General features: G+C 45.8%; 2 protein-coding genes and 1 pseudogene across 3 annotated transcripts in view; all 3 read left to right on the top strand.

The window, feature by feature from the left end:
• The window catches only part of Stox1 (storkhead box 1), a 54,957-nt gene extending 48,806 nt beyond the window's left edge, over positions 1 to 6,151 (top strand). The window contains exon 4 of one of the 2 annotated variants that reach the window (XM_036168002.1): positions 5,685 to 6,151. In XM_036168002.1, the coding sequence (XP_036023895.1) occupies positions 5,685 to 5,835 (151 nt within the window). In that variant the 3' untranslated portion in view covers positions 5,836 to 6,151. The remainder of the gene's footprint in view (positions 1 to 5,684) is intronic. The other variant, XM_036168003.1, reaches the window with a different exon arrangement.
• A 364-nt stretch (positions 6,152 to 6,515) lies between these two features.
• On the top strand, positions 6,516 to 6,620 carry LOC118570152 (annotated as a pseudogene).
• Positions 6,621 to 14,863: 8,243 nt separating this feature from the next.
• Positions 14,864 to 16,701, top strand: part of Ddx50 (DExD-box helicase 50) — a 34,087-nt gene continuing 32,249 nt past the window's right edge. The window contains exon 1 of the mRNA XM_036167771.1: positions 14,864 to 15,101. Within this exon, the coding sequence (XP_036023664.1) occupies positions 15,015 to 15,101 (87 nt within the window). The 5' untranslated portion in view covers positions 14,864 to 15,014. The remainder of the gene's footprint in view (positions 15,102 to 16,701) is intronic.

Below are 16,701 nucleotides of genomic sequence, written 5' to 3'. Positions count from 1 at the left end.
TATACCACCATCATCCAGAGTTCACTTTTAAAAACTAATATCTTTACAATTTTAGACAATATATATTTTTAAGGATTTATTTTATTTTTATGTGTATCAGTGTTTTGCCTGCTTATATATTTGTGCATGCAGCATGTGCAAGCCTGGTGCCCACTGGGATCAGAAAAGGGCATCAAATTGTCTGGAACTGGAGTTATGGTTATGAGCCACCATGTACGTAGGTGCTGGGAACTAAACGCAGGTCCTCTGAAAGAGCAGCCAGTGCTCTTAACCGCTGAGCCCTCTCTCCAGCCTCATACATTGATCATAACTGACCTCCTACCCCCCTACACCCCCCCCTCCGTTCCTCCCATGTGTACCCTCTCCCCTCTACCCACCCAACGTGTTTTCCCTTTTCCCCCCATCAAGTTAGTGGGAGTGGGGCCTGGCCTAGAAAGTGGTTGACCTACAGGGGTCACATAATTAAAGGAAACTGACTCAATAGAGTTACCTTTTAGTGAGAACCAAATTTTACTGGGAATTGTTTCTAAAAGTAGAAAGGAAAGCCAGGCAGTGGTGGCGCACGCCTGTAATCCCAGCACTCGGGAGGCAGAGGCAGGTGGATCTCTGTGAGTTCGAGGCCAGCCTGGTCTACAGAGCTAGTCCAGGACAGGCTCCAAAGCTACAGAGAGAAACCCTGTCTCGAAAAACCAAAAAAATAAATAAATAAAATAAAATAAAATAAAAATAAATAAATAAATAAATAAGTAGAAAGGAACTGCTAAAAAACAAAGCACTTTCAGAACTTTCAGAGTTGGAGATCTCATCTATTCCTGGATCTATAGGTGTTAAGTAAAGGATGTGGCAGGCTGGAGAGATGGCTCTGCAGTTAAGAACACTGGTTCCTCTTCCAGAGGTCCTGAGTTCAATTCCCAGCAACCACATGGTGGTTCACAACTGTCTAAACTGTCTATAGTGCGATCTGATACCCTCTTCTGGCATAAAGATGTACATGCAAATAAAGCATTGAGATTATATAATATATATATATAATCTGAAAAAAGAAAATGTTTTAAAAAGTAAAGGATGTAGCCACTTCTCAACTTGTTTAAATAACAATTGCCCATATGATAAACGTAAAACGGACTTGTAAGGTATTTAAGAGGTGTTTGGAGTTGTAGCCCAGCTGGTAGAGTGCCTGCATGACATGTGCAAAGCCCTGGGTTTGAGTCTAACATTGCACAGATGGGAAGTGGTGGCATAGCTCTCATCCCAGTGTGTGAGAGTGAAATGGGAGTTCAAGATCGTCCTTGGCTACATAGCAAGTTCAAAGCCAGTCTGGGTTCAACCTCCTCCCCCAACACACATACACGCTAAGGAGTAAAACTAAGTATTAACTAAGTATCAAAAAGTTTTAAATAACGTGTGTGTGTGTGTGTGTGTGTGTGTGTGTGTATACACTCGTGTGCACATGCACACTCACTACAACAGAGTATGGAGGTTAGAAAGAATTGCTTTTCTTCTACTGGGGATAGATAGGTCCTGAGGATGGAACTCAGGTTATTGGTATGCACAGCAGGTGTCTACCCACTGAGCCTTCTTACCATCCTCCCCAAAGTATTTTTTAAATTTTGTGATGATCCTACTATTTTTTCTTTGCATTTTTGAGACAGGGTTTCTCTGTATAGCCCTGGCTGTCCTGGAACTTGCTGTGTAGACCAGGCTGGCCTCAAACTCAGAGATCTGCCTGCCTCTGCCTCCTGATTATTAAAGGCATGGGATTAAAGGCATGGACCACCACACTCAGCACAAATACAACTATTTTAGCAAAAATACTAGGGGCTGGAGAAATGGTACAGTGGTTAAGAGTACTGGCTGTTCTTCCAGAAGACCCAGGTTCAATTCCCAGCACCCACATGGTGACTCACATCTATGATTGTATCCCCATGGGATCTGATGCCTTCCTTTGGAGTGCAAACACACAGGCAGACAGAACACTCACCCACAGACGCAAGTGAATCTTTTAGCAGGAAGTCATTCACATCCACGTGTCCTTTTCCACTTATCGTGGGTAGCTTGCAGTTGATATATTCACAGCTATCTTGGGGGTTTGTTGTGCTTTTTCAGATTTTTAAATTTTTCATTCATATATATGTGTGCATATGCGTAATGTATGTATATGTGTGTGCAGGTCCCTTTTGGATGCCGTAAGGCGGCTTTGGATCCCCTGGAGTTGGAGTCACAAGCAATAGAGCCACCCAATGAGGGTGCTGGGGACAGAACTTTGTCATCCGCCAGAGCAACAGGAGCTCTTATCCATTGAGCCAGCTCTCCAGCCCCTGCTCTTTGTTTTTGAGACAAGGTTTTATGTTGACCAGGGTGGCTTCCAACTTGTGACCTTCCTGCATTACCCTCCCAAGTCTTTGGTGTTCCGTTTTGGTTTGGGTTTGGATGGGGTGCTGTTTAGATTTTTGAGAAAGTCTTCCCATGTACCCAAGATCCTTCTATGTAGCTCAGAGTATGATGGTAGCATTATCACCTAGGAGATAAGCTTGTGAGGGATTATCTAGATTAGGTTAATTGGGGTGGGAAACCCCATCTCAACTGTGGGCAGTTTTGACACTTATTTGACACCATCCCATGGGCCGGGCTCCTGGACTGAATAAAAAGGAGGAAGTGAGTTGTGTACTCCTTCTGGACTGTGGGTGCAGCCTCTCCAGCTGCCTTGAGCCCTTGCTACCTGCCATGATGACTTTGTGCACTTGATGGACTGTGTGTGTCCTTGAACTCTGACCCAGTAGACTTTCTTAAGTTTGTTTTCTCACAGCAACCTGACAGACAGCATACACAGCTCCCTCAGGGCCCAGATTTCCAAGCATGAGTACAATAGGCACCTGGCTATCTCACAGCTTTTATTTTTATTTTACTTTTTTTTTTTTTTTTTTTTTTTTTTGTTTTGAGACAAGGGTCTCACTATGTAGCTCAGTCTGTCCTGGAACTCACTATGTAGACCAGGCTGCCCTTAAACTCAGAGATCCACCAGCCTCTGCCCTTCATGTTGGGATTAAAGGTGTGAGCCACCACACCTGGCTATTTTTATTTAAATTTTTTCTAGTTTCTTTTTTTCTTTTCTTTCCTTTTATTTATTTATTTATTTTTCAAGACAGGATTTCTCTGAGTAACAGCGTTGGCTGTCCTTGAACTCACACTGTAGACCAGGCTGGCCTCAAACTCACAGAGATCCACCTGCCTCTGCCTCCCAAAGATGTGGGCTATCACCATCCAGCTTAGTTTCCTCTTCTTTAATTAAGGGAAAAGTTATATGTGTGGGTGCTTTGCCTATATGTATGTCTGTTCACATGTGTGCTTGGTGCCCACGAAGGCCAGAAGAGAACATCAGATCCCCTTCAGTTACAGATGGTTGTGAGCTGTCATGTGGGTGCTGGGAACAAAACTCGGGTCCTCTGCAAGGGAAACCAGTGTTTTTGTTGTTTTTTGTTTTGTTTTGTTTTGTTTTGTTTTTTTGTCTGTTTTCGTATTTTATGTTGTTGTTTTCCAGACAGGGTTTCTCTGTGTAGCCATCCATGACTGTCCTGGAACTCACTCTGTAGACCAGGCTGGTTCCAACCTTGGAAAATCTGCCTGCTTCTACCTCCCAAGTGCTGGGAGTAAAAGTATGTCCCATCACCCAGCTGGAGACAGTACTTTTAACAGATGAACATCTGTCTCATCAGTTCTCAACATGTGGGCAGAGACCACTTTGGAGTCAAACAGCCCCACCCTTTCACAGGGGTGAAAGATTATCTGGAAACACAGATATTTACAATACGATTCATAACAGGAGCAAAATGACAGTTATGAAGTAGCAATGAAAATAATTTTATGATGGGGGTCACCACAACATGAGGAGCTGTATTGAAGGGGTGCAGCATTAGGAAGGTTGAGAACCATTGATCTAGCCAATCCCATAAAGGAGTTATTTATTAAATTATTTTGCGTTATATGTGTGTGTGTGTTGTGTGTATGTGTGTTCACCTGTGTATATATACAGTGTTCATGTGGAAATAAGAGGACTTTTGGGGAGTCAAGTTATGTCCTTCCACTTTGAGGCAGGGTCTCTCTCGTTTCTGTCCCCGAACTGTTTTCACAAGCTTCTGTCCCCTTCCATCTCACCCTGGGATGGTCGGCATTACAGCCGAGAGCCGGGGTGGGGGGGGGGGGGGGGGGGGGGGGGCAGTCGAGACAGGGTTTACTCTGTAGCCCTGGCTCTGCTGGAAGTCACTTTTAGACCAGCCTGATCTCGAACTCAGAGATCCACCTGCCTCTGCCTCCCGAGTGCTGGGATTAAAGGTGTGTGCCACCACTGCCTGGCTGAGAGCCTTTTTTATGTGGATTTTGGATATCAAACTCAGATCATTAGGCCTGCATGGCACACAGTTTTAAATGCTTAGCCATCTTGCTGGCCCAACTTCTTGTTTGATATGTTTTTAATTTCTTTTAAAGTTTTCTATCTTTTTAATTTATTTATTTTAAATGCACATTGGTATTTTTGCCTTGGTGTTGGATCCCCTGAAACTGGCATACGGGTGCTGGAAATTGAACTTAGGACCTGTGGAAGAGCAGGCAGTGCTTTTAACCTCTGAGCCATCTCTCCAGCCCGATATATTTTTAATTTTTAATTATGTGTATTATGTGTATGTCTGTGTGGGTATAGGCACATAAGTACCAGTGCCCTCAGAGACCAGAGGCCTCAGGTCTACTGGAGCTGAAGCTATAGTTTTTTGTGAGCTACCATTGTAACATGGGTGTTTGGAATTGACGTCAGGTCCTCTGCTAGAGCAGAGAGCCAGCCATTTCTTCATTCCCAAGTTTATTTTTTAAAATTGATTGCACTATGATTTTCTTGAGAGGCTTATAGTTACAGATGTTAAGAAGGAAAAGGAAAGCAGCATTTGAACCTCGGCTCTATGCTGTGGTTCTTAGGATCAAGGCCAGATGGCCAGGACATAGGTACCAACTTATTGTCTTATTTGACATGTCTTTGAACACACACACACACACAAACAAAATTAGCACAGGCTGAACTCAAGAACACACATAGGTTCTTCACGTGTGGGATTCAGGGTGATGGGCAAGCTAGGGAGATACTCAAGGGTAGAGCACCTGCCTAGCATTTATGGGGCCCTGAGTTCAACCCTAGCACCACAAAACAAAACCACCACCAGATTACTGGTGCAGCCGTGGTGCGTCTTGGCAGTAGGCTACTCAGGACAGCTGTGCCGGAGCAACACAAACGTGGCTAGTTAGAACATGGCTCCTAGTTCCCAGGACAAGGACATCATCACTGTGGAAACTAAGAGTTGACTTTCCCTTTCTGTGACCCCCCCCCAAAAAAAAAGATGCTATACAAGATATGGATACAGATTCTGGCTGGCATGTACTAGGCTTGATACTTGATACAAGGTTTGGGAACTGATGTTCAGAAAACACAAGCTTCTTTGAAAGCACCTGGCAAATAATCGGGGTGCTATTGTGTAGCTTTTCACACATAGAAAATGGGCTAGGTGTTTGAAAGGTTGCCTTAGATAATATGCCTTAGTGTTATAACATGTTGCTTCAAACTAACAAAATGAAATTCCAGTGCCTTGAGTGGCATTCTGGGTCCCTTGGGAAGACAGTAATCCTGTCCCTTTTGATATCTTTAGGACACAGAGCCTGGCATCTAATAATTCAGCCGTTTTGGATGGAGTTAAAGGAAGACAGGCTTTTCTGCAGAACGGTGGTGACATGAAGAAGAGCCACCACACACTCACACCCAGTTCCTTGCTCCAACTAACCCCAGTCATAAACGTCTAACTGAGATGTGGTTTTACACTGTACTTGAGACTGGCCTGGATCTCAACGGATAATCCCCTTGCCTTAGCCTCTGGAGTGCTGGGATTACAGTCATAAATTACCATGTCAGGATTAAAATTTTAACTGACTTTGGAGAACTCTTTTAAAAAAAAATTGGATATGTAAGGATCCTGCATAGCTGAACATATATGCTATTATTAACCCCACCATACTGTGTTCTAATTACTTTCTTCCTTTTTACCATTTTTAAAGCAGTTTTCAGTGACTTTTACTAGAAATTTGTTGCAGTTTTCAATAAAAGAAACATGAAATTGTTGGTCATTTTCTAACTAAATGTCATTAATTTTCCTTGATCGGTTTCTCCAATATGTACAACGCTGACTTACTACCCAGTAGTCTTTCTCATCAGCCAGAGGAATATGGAATTCTCAGGTTAAGTGGGTTTCACACAAAACCCAGAAAACAAACATGGGCCTTAAGGGCTGCATGGATACTTGGAAATGAAAGGATTATCAGAAAGAATCAATACAGAAGAATTCTTCCCCTGGGTCATTGCTGCCCAGGGTCTTTTTCTTTTCAGTCTGCCAGTAGGTGATCAAATGGCTCCAAAGGGACTGACTAAGGATGTCTAAAATTCCTGTGTCCTGCTTGTGGCTCCTCCTTGCACTCCAGGCTCCTCCCTACAGCATGGAGACCTGTGTGTTGTGACTTCCAACAGCAGCCATCTTGGAAATGCTGCAGCCCGTTGCTTGTAGGTGTTGCTTTAAGGGACATTTGAGACAGTTTTCCGGTGAATATTCATGCTTCTGGCTTCATGTCCCCAGACCAAGGTCCAGACAGGCCATACTGTATGCCATGTACTTTTGGGAAGCCTCAGAGCACAGCTGCCTGAGCTCACATTGGCCAGGTCATCATATTCATTCCAGTCAAGCTGCGGAATAAGGGACACTGGGACTGAGGTGCTGCAGCTTGGGACCCCCGGCCACCATATCTCAAAGAAGGCTTCACGAAGTTAAATTCAGATGAATCTGAAGACTGGTGGCTGAGAAGCAGCTCATCCCTGATGGCTGTTGGAGTCAAATATATCCCAGTCTCGGACAGACGGCCCCTGTACAAGCAAGTGGCAGACCTTGTGCTCCGTCCGATGTCCTCCCTTCTCTGTGCTCAGCCTCCAACCCTGTCAATTTTCTCAGCCATGTTTACTAATAATATCATCTCCATTCAAAAAAGAACTAAAATAAGACAAAAAAAAATATTCCTCCAAGTGAAAAGTGGACAGACCTCTAATTTTTGTGTCTATAGTAGTAAGGCATTCTGTTTAATTTGCAGAGAATTTGCCACGTTTTCAAAGATTTAAAAGGCATTCTACATAAAATGTGCTGCCAAATTGGATGTGTATCAAGGGCTGTGTTGAAGAGCCTGTTGGAAACAGATGGAGAGATTTTTCCTTAACAAACAGTTTTTGAAAAACTTAAACTCGGATTCTGTGGTAAAAGCTGGTTATATAGTAGCATTTTGAATAGCAACAAAATAATTTACTGATGATGTTTGTTAATCCATGTATAGAGAGTATATCAGATGTAATATACCTGGGGTGGGGAGAGGATATTTCTAAAATCAGCTTGTACAGCCAAGTAAATTAAGGAATTGGAAAACGGAAAGAAATTCTGAGGGAAGTAAGGGTGTAGCTCAAATGGTGGAGTGCTTGCCTAGCATGCAGGAGGTCCTGGGTTCAGGCCCCAGCACTGCATGTAGTGGGCGTGGCAATTCATGCCTGTCTTAGCACTTGAGAGGTGGAAACAGGAGGCCTAGAAGGTCATCCTTTGCTATGCCAAGTTTGAGGCCAGCCTGGGTGACATAAGGTTCTGCCTCAAAAGGAAGGAAGAAGGGAAAAGTTATAGAAGTGTGGACATTCATATTGGTGCTGCAATTATACCTCAGCTCTCCTTTGTTTTTGGTTTTGGTTTTTTGAGACAGGGTTTCTCGGTGTAGCTTTGGCACTCTGCAGCCCAGGCTGACCTTGAACTCACAGAGATCCACCTGCCTCTGCCTCCCAAGTGCTGGGATTAAAGGTGTGCCGCCACCACCGCCCAGGAAGAAAAGTCTTCTTGAATGCCATTGACACACACTACATAGATTTGTATAAAATACTAAAGATATTAAAAGTCCTCTTTTTCCATTGTCAACAGATCTGGGTGGTACCCTGTGATAATGAGAGGGGCTTGAAAAATAGAATCTCCTGTAATTACCACCCCAAACTCACCCTAACTGAGATATCATTGCATAGTACATCAAGGAAATTCACTTGAAAAATTGTTAAATACATCAAGTCTGTCACCAAGTCTGAATTTCATAAAGGGTCAAAGGATTAAATCACCCCCAATTCCCAGAATTTCTTTCTTTCTTTTTTTTTTTTTTTTGGAGCTGAGGATCGAACCCAGGGCCTTGAGCTTGCTAGGCAAGTGCTCTACCACTGAGCTAAATCCCTCTCCCCCAGAATTTCTTTAAGTGTTGAGGTTGACTTCATCGACATCCTTTGCTTTGGGGAGGTAAGATGGCTGAGTTGAAGCCAGATGTTGAAAAAGCTATGATTTTTGGCATTAAGTGGTTTATAGTATCAAAAGCAAAGGGCGGGTGAACTGGCTCACTGGGTAAAGGTGCTTGCTGCCAAGCCTGAGTTCAATTCCTGGAATCTACATAGGGGAAGGAGAGAACCGACCCCCAACTATTGTCCTCTGACCACACCAACAGACGCTAGTAAATACTGACAAATGTCTCATTTGTTTCATGTTATTCTTTTTTATTACTTTTATAGTAAAACACAGTTTTAAAAATCAAGAAAGGTCCAGCGAAAGCTTGGTGGGTTTAGGCTCCTAAGTAAAACAACCTGAGTTCAATCCCTAAGACTCAAGGCGAGAGGAAAGAACGAACTCTTGAAAGTTGTCCTCTGACCTCTACACTTAATGCTAAACACAATAAATGTAATTTTTAAAAAATCAATGAAGTTTTATTATTTACATATGCTATTGTTTTTATTAGTGATTGCAAACTTATGACCTGTTTTTTATAAGAAATTTTTTTATTCATTTTACATACCAACCATAGATCCCCTCTCTTCCCCCCTCCCGCCCCTCAACCTTTCCCCCTACCCCCAAATCCACCCACTATTCCCTCCTCCAACAAGGTAAGGTCTCCCATGGGGAGTCAGCAGAGCCTGGTACATTCAGTTGAGGCAGGTCCAAGCCCCTCTCCCTGCCTCAAGGCTGTGCATGGTGTCCCACCATAGGTAGTGGGCTCCAAAAAGCCTGCTCATGCATCAGGGATGGATCCTGATCCTACTGCCAGGGGCCCCTTAAGCAGATCAAGCTACACGACTGTCTCACTTATGCAGAGCTTATGACCTGTTTTTAGCACTCTCTGAATGGGCCACTGGCTACTCCACAGAGTTGTCATCTCTGTGTGCACATGAGCACACGCATACACACACACACAGGCACACATTTAAAAACTTCTTAGATTTATGTGTATGAGTGTTTTGCACACAATTATGTGCTTATCATATACATGTCTGGCATTCTTAGAGGTCAGACAGGGGCATCCATTGGGACTGGAGTCACAGACAGCTGTGAGTCCACATGTGAGTGCTGGGAACTGATCCCAGGACTTTTGCAAGAAGACATACTCTTTGTTTTGTTTTGTTGAGACAGGATTTCTCTGTGAAGCCTTGGCTCTCCTGAAACTCACTCTGTAGACCAGGCTGACCTTGAGCTCAACAGAGATTGCTTGCGTCTGCCTCCCAAGTGCTGGGATTAAAGACGTGCACCACCACCACCGCTTGGCAAGAAGAACAAGTACTCTCCAACAGCTAAGCCATTTCTCCAATTGTCCCCCCCCCACACACACCTACCCCCCCTGCCGCCCGTCCCATCCTGCCCCCGTCCCCCCCCCACTCCCGCCTGCACTCTTTTTTTAATCAAATTTACAGATAGTAGTTGAAATTACACCAGCTCAGTTAAACTACACGTGTGTGTTCTTTGATCATGGACCTACTGTTGAATTTAATTTAGCAAACATGATATTGGAAAATGTCAGCTCTGGAAAGCAATGGGAAAAGCCTGCTGCTGCATTTTGAGAACTTCTCTGAGCTACTTGAGAAAACAGGAAAGAAGCTGTGGCCCACCAGGGGTTAGAACACTATAAAACAAGAATGGGGTGCCCTGGTCAGACTTCAACCTTTCACCCAGCTCCTCGTTTCCTGAAGCCTTACTGGCTTCTCCGCAGTTCACACAGTTCTTGGGTGATGGCGCCCTCTTCTGGGGTAACTCACCCTCATTCCTACAGCCCAGTTCAAAACCCAGGCAAAACAGGGCTGGAGAGAAAGCTCGGTGATTCAAAACCTGCATGGCTTGTGCAGAGAGGACTGTAGTGTGGTTTCCAGGGGATCTAGTGGCCTCTTCTGGCCTGCCCAGGTCCTCGTATACATATACCGATACACATATATACATATAATTAAAAATGCATCCCCCCCCCCTTTTTTAAACTCACAAAACTATTTACTAATGGTGGAGCTGGTCATGGTGGCACCACCTTTAATTCCAGCAGAGAAGGCAAGAGGCAGGAAAATAGGGGGTTAAGGCAAACTTCTTCAGCTACATAGTGAGTTCAAAGCCAGCCTGGGCAACCTGAGACCCTGTCTCAAAAAGCCAAAGCAGCAGTAACATCTCAGTTAAGTGTGAGCACCCCTGTACCTCACTTCCACAGCCATGTTGCATTTGCTGATGTTTCCTTCCTTGTCCTTACTTGGCTGTTTTTAAAGGTAAGTTGGCTCAGGTCAGATGGCCTCTCATTCTTGTGTCCCCTTAGCACTCTCAAAGGTCTTGTCCCCATGTCTCCAATTTGTAACTGCCCCCTAATTTCCATATCACCATCTGGAATGCTTTATTTCCTCTTGTTAGAAAAGTTTCACATTCACCTTCAAAGTGCTAGATGTAGTTTGATAATTCTTTGCCTTCTGCTTTCTAATTATAGGCTAAAAAATTAACAATTTTGGAAATGGCCAGAGCGGCAAGTTACCTTATTTTACAGTGTTCTGCCTGCATGTATGCCTGCACGTCAGAAGAGGGCGCCAGATCTCATTACCGATGGTTGTGAGCCACCATGTGGGTGCTGGGAATTGAACTCAGGACCTCTGGAAGAGCAGTCAGTGCTCTTAACCTCTGAGCCATCTCTCCAACCTAGTACCTTTACATAACTTAAAAGTCACACAGGGGGTTGGGGATTTAGCTCAGAGGTAGAGCGCTTGCCTAGCAAGCACAAGGCCCTGGGTTTAGTCCTCAGCTCCGGAAAATAAAAATTAAAAAAAAAAAAAGTCATACAGTTTAATAAGCTAAGGCCAAAGGCAAAGGGATTTTTATAGAACATTTGATAAGAGAATAGCCAGAAAAGAACACAACATTTATCGCTTCAGGGTATATCAATAACTCTTTTAGGATATTTGGAAAATAGGATCAGCAAGATGGTTCCATTGGTAAAGGACAATCTGAGTTTAATCTTCAGGATGCACATTGTGGAAAGAGAACTTCTACACACACAAAATGCAAAAAATCTGAAGCCAAGCATTATGGCACATGCTTTTCTTTAATCCAGTATTGGGGTGGCAGAAACAGGCAGATATCTGAGTTCGAGGACAGCTTGGTTCACATAGCAAGTTCCAGATCATCCAGGAGTACTTGGTAAAACTTTCCTAAAACTAATAAACTAAATGAAAATATTTGGACTTTATAAAGCTATCAGAACAGTTGTGTTTGGAACTAGGCACTGTGGTCCATGCCTGCAGTTCCAGGTTCTGGGGAGGCTGGAGCAGGATAATCACTTGATGCTATGAGTTGACAATTATATTTTGAATCCATGTCCATGATGGTTTATATTGATGGTCTACTTGACAGGATCTAGAATCACCTTAGAGAAAACCCTGTGGGCTTGTCTGTGAGAGAGTTTGATTAATTGAAGTGGGTAGACCCATGCTCACTGCCAGACTGCATAAACAGTTTGGTGAGTACCGTCATCTCTCTACATCTTATGGATGGAACGTGACTAGCTGCTTCATATGCCTCTTGCCACGACCTCCCTGCCATAATGGGCTGTACCCTTGAACTATGGGCCAAAATGAAACCCTTCCTGATGTCCCTTCTGAGGTGTTTTTGTCACAGCCATGAGAAAAGTACTGTTTTAATTCCCTATTGGTTCCAAATCTCATGAGCAGACATAAATTTATTGAGGTTTTTTTAAAAAGTGATTTTTATTTTACGTGCTTTGGTGTTTTGTCTGCACATCTGTGTGAGAATATGGGATGCCCTGGAACTGGAGATACAGTTGTGATCTGCCATGTGGAATTGAACCCTGGTTCTCTTGAAGAGCAGCCAGTGCTCTTAACCCCTGAGCCCTGTCTCCAACCCCTTTATTGAATTTTAAAATTATAGATCCTGTCCCCAGGATTCCTAACGGATTAAGCTAAGCAGATGGGTACTGAATCCTCCATTCCTTGGAGGTTACTCAGGTCAAGGTTTATACTCTCCCTTTCTACCTGGCTAGATAGAAATCAGAGAATTGGTTCAGGCAGTGAGGAGGGATCATTTGTTGTCACAGAAGGTGAAAGGAACAGGGCCACCGGCTGGGACCCCAGGTTAGGCGCGGACCACACCCAAACACCTGTTTTCACTGAGAGACCCTTAATTAAGCAGGGAAGAAAAGTTAAAGGGGCCATTTTCTGACTCAGGCAGAAAAGAGCAGCAAGTGACCGTGCAGGTGTCGTTTTTGAGAGGAGGAAAAGGGGAGGTCTGTGTTAGAAGGGGCTAGGATGTGGTGCTAATGGAGATAGGGGATGAGGGAGAAGGGGCAGGGGTATTTATTTGTCCCCGAGGGATGAAGGACTGCTTCTGGATAGAGAAAACAGACGTGGCCCATAGGCAAATGGTGGTTTTTAAAGGTAAAGGAGGAAGCCCCCGGGTTAGGATGAAGTGTTTAATTTTATTTGGGCATGTTAATTAGGTGAGCCAAAGAGGGGTTTTGACTATTGGGTTTCAGTACTTCCATAGCTGGACCTTGGTAGCAGGCCTCAGGAGGAGGAAGTGGCCAGTAAGGGAATGGACTTTGGTGGCTAGCTGTAGGAATGTGATCTAACGGTTTTTAGCAAGGCAGTGGGAGAAGAGCAAGGCCTGCGGGAGCGTGGTGCTCGAGTGGGCTAGTGTCCCTTCAGAAGGCTATTTTGGAAGAAGTCACTTAAGGAGGGAGTACAAAATAGGTTTAGTCTTTTCAGGCTTGCCATGAGAAGTTTTGGCATGAGAATACCAAAAATAGGATCCCAAGGAGCTAAAATTTTACTTCATCTGTGTGACCTTCAACTACAAGATAGCAGCATCTGTTCCATTTATCCCCATTTTTCGTGCGACATTCTTCACCCTATCCTATGTTTCTCCGCATATCCTATTCTGTTGTAGGGGCACAATGACTGTCACTGTAGAACGGGGTGTGGGTGTGAGGCAACGGGATAGATTTAGAGAAACTATTCGGATTTACAGATTTGGACGAAGAGACCCATATCTAGTTATCTAACCTTCGGCAAAAAGCGTTTTCCTACGATCAATCTTTGGACACACCTGGTGTTCATAGAATTGAATCCATAAAACCACAGATAAATGTCATCGACTTTAGGCCAATCTTGAATTACACAGAAGTCCGGAAGCTACTACAAAACTTAATACTGTGATTCCAGTTATTCATGTCTACTCCCCCCCCCCCCCCAACTCAGGGCATGTATCCATTTGCAGTTTTGTGTTTGAGGCTCAGATTACAAGGCTGCTACACTAGGCAGTGCATCATGGGGTTTGCAAGAATGCCCCTGCACCTACATCTCAGTTTTGTGTCTTCGCTCCCCCTCAGGAATGGGACAGCTGATCAGATGAAGATATCATCAAATGACAAAAAAAAAAAAAAAAAAAAGGCTTAACTGTGGTTCAACTGGTAACAGGCTTGCCGGGCCTGTGAGGTTCTGGGGATTGAACCCAGTCTTTGTGAGCACACAAAGAGCAAGCCAATTCGCTGGTACTGTTACCTTTTGTGTACGTTTGTAACTCAGAGGGAGCTAACCCCGATCAGTAAAATTAAATCTATTTATCACAACTAGGCGATCTGTCAGACACATTGGGTTTGCTTTCCTTATCTTAGGCTCCTTTGTTGTTTTTTGTTTGTTTTTCCTATTCCTTCTCTTTCGGAGGAGCAGTCCCCTTCCAACTCGAGACAAACTCTAGCTGAGGCTCCTGTTTGCCCACGTTGGATTCGGAGCAATGTTCTAGTCCTGCCGGCCCTGACTGTGGACACATTCCTTTCTCGGGTGGGTTTGCTTTCTTCCCAGGAGCGTGAGAACGAAACTGAAGCCGTGGCTTCACGGCCGGCTTTAGGGGCGGACGTCCGTGCTGCCCGCCGGTCCGTCCGTCCGCCCGCCCGCCCGCCGCCCACCCACCCGACCCCAGGCAGCCTCCGCGACAGTCCCCGTCCACCCACCCGCCCAGCGGGGAGCCGTTACACGCTAACGCTCCACCCACTGCGGGGGGCGGGGCCGGGGAGGGGGGGAGCTGCAGTTTCCGGCGGCGAATGGCCGGACGGCGCGTGGCGCTCGGGTCGGCTGCGGCGCGTGCTTGCCCACGAGCTCATGCCTGGCGCGTCAGCCCCTCTCCCCGACCGCCCGTGAGGGGGGCTGCTGGAGCCCTGCAGGGCATGCTGGGAAGGGAGGTGTTCCAAGTGGGGGTGTCGGTGGGGGAAGGGGGAGGTGGGGAGGCTTGGAATTCTTCGTCCTGCGCCCAAGGCGCAAGAGTCCTTCCTGGAGATTGGCCGGAGCCCTGGAGAAGCCTGTCACTTCGGAGCATGGGGCGGGCCCATCGGGGCCTCTCCGCGTTCTCATTGGCTGAGGGGAGGTTGCGGCTTTCCTCCCTCCCTCCCCCCCTCCCCCCCCCCCCCCCACGGAGAGTTCGGGCTGCTTTTGCTCCCGCCGGGCGGTGCGTGGCCCGGAAGTGACGCACGGCCCTGGCCGGCGGCCGCCCTGCCCCCGCTTCCTTTCACGCTGTCGGTGGCCGTAGGTGGTCGTGGCCGCCACCGCACCCGGCGGGAGGTGGCGGCGGCCAGTAATGCCCGGGAAACTCCTCTGGGGGGACATCATGGAGCTCGAGGCCCCCTTGGAAGAGTCCGAGAGCCAGAAGAAGGAGAGGCAAAAGGTGCGCTGCGGCTGGGCCGCGCCTCCCTCGGGCTGCGCTGGCCTGGGCGGGGAGGGGAGCGGTCCCTGAAGGGGGCGACCTGTCAGTCCCGGGCGCGAGCTTCCGAGGGAAGGCTTCCCCTCGCCGTGCCCGGGCCTCTGAGGTCCCGGGGACCAGCCCCATCGCCACTCTCCCGGACCTGGAGGAGCACGGACCTAGGCTTCGGCCCGACTTCCGTGGCACTTCAGCCCGACGTCGGCCCTGGCGCCTGGATCTCTTCCCAAGAGATGGGCAGACTCGAGCTCCCGTCGCCGCGGAATCTCCTTTTTTTTTTTTTTCCCCCTTTCTAAGGCGGCGAGGCCCTTCATTTGGTTTCCCAGGGCCTTCGAAGAACGTAATTAAGAAAGATGATGGCTTTGCCTGTGTGTTGCTTCTCTGTCGCGGTGTCGTGTCTGCAGCGGTCTTGGGGAAGGCTATCCTAGGGTTACAGTCCTCCATGATTGGGTAATAGAGGCTCAAGGAATCGTATCACAGCCAGGGTTACCAGGGTTTGGCTGTGATGGAGTTCGTGGGGGTTGTATTACGAATAGCCCTTTCTGTCAGTATTTTCAATCCACAGGTATTTATTGAGCCTGATTTGTGCCAGACTCTTTGCTGAGTACCAAGGAGCTTAAACTAATTAAGTATGCAAAATGGTCCCTGCCCGCCAGGAGCCTGCAGAGGAATTTTTAGAGGCTCTGCCCCCCCCACCTCCGTCCGAAAAAAAGAAAAGGAAGAAAAAGCAAAAATCAAAAACAAAAACAAAAACAAAAACCCGAAAACAATTGAGGATCTTAAGGTGCTAAGAAAATGCACAGGTAAAATTTTTACTGGAGGCGTTTGACCTGGAGGAAAAAAAAGAGCTGAGGAGACTAGAAGTGATTGTGGGAGAGATGAAATTTGATAAAAATATTTCTTCTGTAGAGTGCTAGAGACGAAGGAATATCCTTAGGCTTTACCACGAAGGTAAACTTTAAATAAACTTTACGTTATAGCCAACCAGTCTTGCTTCCTTTTTCCCTGTTTATATGCCACTTCCTGGCGGGCATTGAACTGGCATGCCTGACTATGCCCGCATTGAGCTATATTCCCAACCCCCACTTTTCAGTTTTTGTAGAATAAAGTAAATTTGGGATTGACATTTCGGCACTTGTGTTTTTCAGTGCTTGGGTCTGAGCTTGACCGCATCCACTGCCCGTTTTTCGTTGTTGTTGTTTTGTTTGGTGACTTTCCCCCCGTTTTTAAGTGTATAACTTGGTGTCATTAAGTGTAGTAGAACCATTCTGCTGTCATGACCACCATCCATCGCGCTAACCTTTTCATCCTCCCAAGCTGAAGCTTTTTGACCCTTTGAATTTTACTACTTACTGTAGGCACCTGGGGTAGATTATATATGTAGTCCCCAAGCAATTATTTTCATTTTAGTTCCTCTTGAAAAGCTGATTTTTCCTTTCATACCCAAATCCTTCATCTGTCGATGTCTGGGTAATGTTTTTTCCCCCCAACCATACCAGCATACAGTAATCTCATCCCTCTTCAAGGTCTTGTTCTACTATTATCTTTGTGATGAGTGTTTTTTATA

Source organism: Onychomys torridus, chromosome 18 (genome assembly GCF_903995425.1).
Source record: "Onychomys torridus chromosome 18, mOncTor1.1, whole genome shotgun sequence".
In the NCBI taxonomy this organism is placed as follows: domain Eukaryota; kingdom Metazoa; phylum Chordata; class Mammalia; order Rodentia; family Cricetidae; genus Onychomys; species Onychomys torridus.
The sequence above is the reverse complement of the archived record's forward strand: the minus strand, read 5'-3'. Positions and strand labels throughout refer to the sequence as shown.